This window comes from Lupinus angustifolius, chromosome LG03 (assembly GCF_001865875.1).
Source record: "Lupinus angustifolius cultivar Tanjil chromosome LG03, LupAngTanjil_v1.0, whole genome shotgun sequence".
NCBI classification, from domain to species: domain Eukaryota; kingdom Viridiplantae; phylum Streptophyta; class Magnoliopsida; order Fabales; family Fabaceae; genus Lupinus; species Lupinus angustifolius.
The window spans coordinates 25,379,434-25,387,162 of record NC_032011.1 but is presented as its reverse complement, the minus strand read 5'-3'; the positions used below and the strand labels follow the sequence as shown (position 1 = coordinate 25,387,162).

Below are 7,729 nucleotides of genomic sequence, written 5' to 3'. Positions count from 1 at the left end.
TCAAGCTTCCCTGCTGAAACTTGCTTGGGGTATGAGGTCTTCCTCTTAGGAATTGGCCTTATTTTCCAGAGCCAGGTTCTGCAGAGTCAGTAGGAAGCAGGAAACCTATGTAAAGTCATCAATTTCGCCTGGTATCAAAAGAGTCTGGACTATGATCAATGACAACTCTAGATGGGTAGTTGGTAATGGAGCTAATATACACTATTGGTTAGACAACTGGCTTGGTAGTCCTTTAGCCACCACTCTGAACATTCCTCAACAGCTTTACTCCTCCTTGAATGCAAGAGTTGAAGATTTTATCCAGGACAATCACTGGTTAATCCCCTCATAGATAGCCTCTATGCACCCTGCAACCTTGCAGTCAATCATTAAAATTCGTATTACAAATCAGACTTAAAAGGATAAGCTAGTTTGGATTCACTCTAGTGATGGTGGCATGAGTATGAAAGATGCATACTATTTCTTCAAGCCAGGGCAGACTCAAATCAATTGGTGTAAGAAAATCTGGTCCAGCTTCATTCCCCCAACAAAATCATTCATAGTTTGGAGGCTGCACAATAACAAAATGCCTCTTGATGTCAACCTTCAGAAAAGGGGCATCCATCTGGTCTCTACCTACTCCATTTGTCATGCTGCAGAGGAGTCATTTAATCACCTTTTCTTTCAATGCAATTTTGCTCTTGACTTATGGCACTGGCTTGAAAACATTATTGATTTACCTTTGGACAGCTCCTTTATTCAGAGTCTTTTGAGGGTGTGCAAGTCTAACTAGAGTCCTCAACTTAACTCGGTAGTCACTGCCAGTATAGTCAACACCATCTCAACTATATGGTATTGTAGGAACCAGAGAAGATTTGAGGATACAAAAGTTGGTTTCATGCAAGCTTGTGACATGATAAAAAGGGACACTGCTCTCATTGGAAACCTATCTACTTTGACTGCTAATCCTACCCTTTTTGAATTTTCTACAATTCGCAAATTCAGTTGCTCTCCTCATTACACTCCTACTCCTGCCATCACTGAAGTCAGATGGCTTCCTCCTCCGCAGGGATGGATCAAAATCAGTTCTGATGGTGCTGCCCATGGTTACCCTGGTCATGCAGGAGGTGGTGGTATCTTTAGGGACAGCAACGAGGACATTTTGGGATGTTTTGCTACCTATCTTCATATACAAGACTCTATTTTTGCTGAGCTTTTTTCTGCAACCATGGCAATACAGATAGTTAGCTTGAAGGGTTGGAGGGAGGTTTGGTTGGAGTGTGACTCAAGTTTTGTGGTTGAAATTGTCAAGGGCAACAAAGATCCTCCTTGGAAGCTTAGCAACTACTGGGAGCATTGCAAGAGGATAATTCCTTCCTTGAGGCTCAAGGTTTCTCACATTTTCAGGGAAGGAAATTCATGTGCGGATAAACTAGCTTCCTACGGAGTGATCTCTAGAATTTCATAGGAATAGATACCTATTGCCTAATTATAGGTTCAAGAATATGTAATGGTTCCCTTTGTTTGTCCTCTTTCTTGGTAATATATCAGTGGGTGCCTTGACACCCTTGCTTTACAAAAAAAATTATATTTCCAACAAAACCTATGATTCAACTAATTTGTAAGACTATATAGTTTCATTTAATTTTTATGATGGCTCATGATGCTTTAACACATATTAAATGTTAATTTGAATACCCATTACAAGGATTTCTTAAGCAAGAAGCTTTTCTATGCTGCAATAATGCATATCATTTTCTTCAAATGAACATAATTTGATCTAACAACAATAATTGAGAACCTTGCCATTAAAGATCATTAAGAAGACATATTTTCAAATAAATAAATACAAAGTCCTCATTGATCCTTAAGCTTGTTGTATTTCATTTCATTGCATTTAATGGTAGAAGAAACACTACATAACCATTCAATGACAAGGAGTTAACAATGATCACATTCACCTTCTCCCATGATCACAAAACATTTCTTAGCCATACAAAAAAGTGACCTTAAATTTAGAAACGATAATTACTATTAATTATCCCATCCAAGATGGCCAAGCAATTTCCACCAAGCTGGTAAACAATCAATGAATCCTCAGCAAAGGGATTCAAAACTCCATTAGATTCAACAAAAGCATCCTCACAAGCAGATCTATATGCCAAAACAGATGCAAACTTGTAATAAGCATCAACCACATTTGATATATTCAACAACTCATCAGCTTCTTTGATAGTATCAACAATGTATTCATATTGTTTCTTGCATATGTCAAGTGCATCAATTGCCTCCTTAGGAACCTGTAATTGGGCAATGATATTAGCAACCTTCAAGCTTTGGTTGAGGGTAGCCTCAAACTCACTATGAAGTGCCACAATAGGGTTAAATTCGCCTTGAAAATATGGAACAATAGTCTCAGCACAAAGTATAGGGTTCTCAGTGTCTTTGCAAAACAAAATGACCTCAGGGATAACCCTTATGCCTATAAGTCTACCTGGCTCTGATGCTGCAGGAGTTAGGGCAGTGTATGAAGTTGTTGGCACTGCATTGATGGATAGAAGAAGAGAAGAGATTGACACAATGAGGATAAGGCTTTTGGTGAATTCCATGTTGTCTCTTCTCCTTAGAAACTGTTCTATAGAGAAGAGACAACATGAACCTTGATAATTGAAATGAGAACTAGATAAAGGAATTTTGTTTTAGAGTATGCACTAAAAATAGGATGTGGGTTCAATTTGAAGCCAAATTCTATTTTGGATTAAGGGTTCTCAATAGATGGTACATTTTAGCCATATGTTATATTAAGGTTGTGTTTCTAAAATTGGATGTCAAAACACATGCATAGCCATCCTATTTAGGAGAAAATCCATTTTTCTACACTAACCAAAGTGTTGTGATTGATAAAAATAAAATATTTAGAACAAAAATTAATAAATTATAAAAATTTATCCAATCATATTATACTTCAATATGTGGAGGTGCATAATGTGTGAGACAACACATTTTCTGACCTCCCATGCAAGGTTAGTGGTAGCTTATACAATTAGAAAAGGAGACTTGATTCGGTAAAAAGAAGGAAATGAGACTTAAAGGACAATATTCATAGTGTTTTTATTATTAGCTAAAAATATATATTGACAACATCAATATTATAAAAAAAACTATGGTTAAACTAATTTATAAAACTATATAGTTTTATCTAACTTTAAAATAAGTCTTGTAATTAATTTTTGAATAATGTCCTTATAGTCATAAAAAATTAATGGATCCTATTGAGAAAAGCCATTTAGACTTCATTAGCAAAATTACAGTTAGGAGAGAAAATGAGTTGAATGGAAATTATCTGTGTGTGACTCGTTAAGGATTAGTTTGAGTTAAGTTTAATACGAACTATTTTTTCAACTCAAGATCGACTCAAACAAACTTTCGAGCGGGTTAATAAGTTCAAACTTCTATCGTTCATGAATATATGCGTATATGTACACATGTAAAGAGAAATAAGACCTTTAAATCAATAATGCCTTATTATATATATATATATATATATATATATATATATATATATATATGTGATAGATTCATTTACACCAAATTAAGTTACATTAATTACATTCAATCTCAGTCATTCATTTTCTTAAATCCAACGGATCATAGAGATCAGTGAAAGAAGTGATGCGATAGAAAAAGATGAATATTAAATGACTTTTAAGTTTTACCTCTATGGTCCGTTGATTGAAGAAAATGAATTATGGATATTAAGTATAATTAGTGTAACTTAATTTGGGAGTAAACAAAACTCTCCTCGTGTATAAATATATATACATATATATGAGTGAATTACACTAACATTCTCTGTGTTTGCGTGAAATTATACAAACCATCCATCCATTTTTTACATTTGCATAAACCATATCTAATTATATACCTACATTACATTGACTATTCATGTAATAGTGATAAGTGTAATATCTGAAGAAAATCTTGGCACGAAATATAGAGAGAATAGGATAGAAATCATGGAAACGATTCTATTTCACATGATTCTTTGTATTTCTCATGATCAGAGTGTTGTAATGGCAAGGATGAGTGGCTAGTTCTTCGTTGTTGGGATTTGAAATGTAATCTTCTTACCTTGTACTCTTGGATTCAGTTCTAATGTAATTGTCATTTAATTTAAAAAAAATAAGTGTAATATCTAAATAAAAAAAAAGTAAAAAAATGTAATTAATAAGTTTAACAAAACATGATATTTTGTGGAGACAATTACAAACGGTATAAAAGTCAATACATATTTACTATTTTTGATTCATTATATTATAGTATAAGAGTGATTTAAACATCTCCTTAGAATTATTGATAAAGATTGTAACGAACAAAAAATGATGAATAAACATTGACTTTTATACTATTTTGAATTGTCTTTACAATATACTATATTTTGTTTAACTTAATTACATTTGTCACAATTTGATACTCAAAAGATCACATTTATCTGTCTTGCAGGAGTAGTCGGTGTAATTATTTACATATGTTAAAGGTGTTTGTGTAGGTACAAAAAATAGAGTGGTGATTTATGTAATTTCACTTAAACTCAGGAGATGCGAGAATTTCTTTTATATATATATATATATATATATATATATATTTAATTGGTATAAATTTAAAAAATTATACTTATATATGCATATATACGTATGTCTATATATATATATATGTATGTCTTGGTTCATGTTGGTATCCTCTATTTAATAAGTTCAATTTTTAATCCAATTTCAACTCACTTGATATATGAATCAAGTTTATCCATTTAAAATAAAGAAATGATTTTCGAATGAATGTTAAATTCGAGATTAATTAAGGTTCAATCCTAATTATAATTATCTATGTACCATTTTATGTTCATGTTCTAAGTTTCAAGAGTTTAACTATAAAAATTTATAATTAATTGTGATATAACGGAAAAATTAAAAAAGTATAGGGAATTGAGTAAAAAGTGAAGTATAGAAATTCCATTTAATATTTTTTTTTGTTATTAGATTCCATTTAATACATTTAAACCTTAAGGGTCTATATGATATATTGAAATTCTATTCTTTCCTAAGAATAAAAAGATATGAAGTAGAAGGATGGAAGTACCCTTGAATATGTCATGCTAGTTAAATAGAGTTTATCTATATAAAATAGTGAATGGCTATGGGGAATAACCTTTGGAAGAGTTATTTAAGAATATGAAATAAAAATATTTAATCATCAGATATTTAATTTAATTTGGGTCCCGCATAACCAATTGTATTTCTCACTATATGGGCAATGACTTAATCTGTTTTGGGATATGTGTATGCTCCTTCTAACAAGTATCGCTATGAGAAATTGAACATTTAACCTTTAAAATAGTATGATATATGGAGATTCAATGAGACTTTGCACTACTAAATCAATATCACATTGGTAAAAATGAAAATAGCTAAGAATAGTGAGTTGGGAATTTCCATAATTCAAAATAAATAATAAAATAACTTATATTTTTTAGTAGGAAAGTAATTCCCATAAACAAATATACCAAAGACACTTAATTTAAAATTAATTGACACACAACACCTATTACATCACAAACTATTCTATTAAACAAAACAAACTATTCTAATATTGGTGAATCGAACATTTGACTTTTGGAATAGTATGATACATGAAGATTTAATAAGACCTTACACTACTAGATCAACATCTTGTTAGTAAAAAAATGAAAATAACTAAGAATAATGAATTGGGAATTTCCATAATTCAAAATAGATAATAAAACAACTTACAATTTTTAGTAGGAAAGTAATTCCCATAAACAAATATACTAAAGATACTTAATTTAAAAATACAATTACACACAACACCTATTACACTACAAACTATTCTAGCATGGATTCTACTAGAATTTGTTTTAAGTCAATTCAATTAATTATGGAAGTTAATGCATAAATGCAAGTATTATTGGGTTAGCTCAGTACGCCTGAATAACAAATAAACGTCACTTAAAATAATAATTCAATAGGCTTTCGAAGACTATATATTTGAACATAGAAAAATGTATGCTAGATTCTACAACTCTTTTAAAACATTTTTGAATTGGAAAATAAATGATTTCAAGAAAGTGTTGTTGGATTTTCTATATACAAAAATAATTGCTTAAGAAAGTGATGTCATATATAGGAAATATGGAGCGCTTTCTTGAACGAGCACAGTTGATTCTTTAATATTATTGATTCTCTAACCGCTTTCGATCTACCCATTTTTTTTTATGCAATGGTGCAATCACCCAAATAGATTAGCAAAAGCAGAACATACAAAGAGTACTAGTCATTCTTGAACCTATAGTTAGGCAAAGAAAGAGCATTCCTATTACAATCATTAACAATGAAATTAGGAATTGTGGACCAAATAAGATTTGTTCTAGAATGTAAACCATGATTAGCCAAACGATCCGCACATTGATTCCCTTCCCTATATATATGTGATATACGAAAATTGAAGCAAAGTATATCCTTCTTGCACTTCAACCACAAAGGAAGCAGCTGCCAAGGGGGAAGAGTAGTTCCATTAAAAATGTCAATGACTAACGTTGAATCACACTCCAGCCAAAAATTGCACCACTCACGGTTGGCAGCAATTGCAACAGCATGCATGGCACCATGCAACTCAGCAAAGAGAGCTGATTGAATGTTAGTGTAGTTTGAAAAAGCCAGCATAAAAGAACCCTTGTGATCCCTAAATAAACCACCCGATCTAGCGAACAATAAAAACCTGCTTTAATTTAAATAATATACAGCGAACAATAAATAAATAAATATATATATATATATATATATATAAATATAAAGGTATATAAAGTCTTTGTCTGCTAAAATAGTTGTAATTGTATTAAGTATAATATCTATATATTTAAGTATAAAGATTTATATATATTTAATATATTATTAACTATTCGTTTGTATTTTTTTTGAAGAGTCAATAATGGTTAAATATGAAAGATAAACAATACAATGATAATATATAAAACTCATACACTGTCAATCCATAAATTTTTTCTCTTATATTATATACCAACAATATATATACTTTATTTTCTAGTTTCCTTTACAATGACAAAATGTCTTCAAATTTCCTAAATCTATACAACCCTAGAAGTGGACAAAATTGATGCTAGCCTATTTGTTTATGAAATATGAAGGACGTAGTTAGCCAAATCTTCTCTTATTGGTGTAATTATATCATCGATGAATATGAATTATTTGAAATCACACAATTCCCTTGATTGCCTTTTGTTTAATGATCTCCTTCATTTGAGTTCTTTTGGCATAGAAATTATAATTAAAAACAAAATATAAAGTTAATTTTGAATGCTTTAATTGTATATAATTGTTTGAAGTATGTGCACATATTTTTAAGTGAATCTAAAAGTAGTTTTGGAATGAATTTGTGTTTTGTAACTTTCTAGATCCCTAAAAAAGAGAAAATAGTGAAATGTTATAATTCAAATAATAATATATTTCCTTCCCATGCAAGAACATAAAATGCTATAATCTAAATTTACTATTTATCCAGTGAATATTTCCATGATGTTCAGGTAATTATTCACATTATCATTAACGAATCAATCTAAATAGTATATTTGTTCTTATATAGGATTAATGATGATCAACAATCAATGATGTTAGAAAAAATTATTGAGTTAGCAAATGTTAACAACACCTACACATTT

At 30.6% G+C, this 7,729-nt stretch overlaps 1 protein-coding gene across 1 annotated transcript; it reads right to left on the bottom strand.

The window, feature by feature from the left end:
* On the bottom strand, positions 1,840-2,650 carry LOC109342631. Its single transcript, XM_019580574.1, has one exon. It carries the CDS (start codon positions 2,586-2,588, stop codon positions 1,995-1,997), a length of 594 nt encoding a protein of 197 aa, XP_019436119.1. The 5' UTR covers positions 2,589-2,650; the 3' UTR covers positions 1,840-1,994.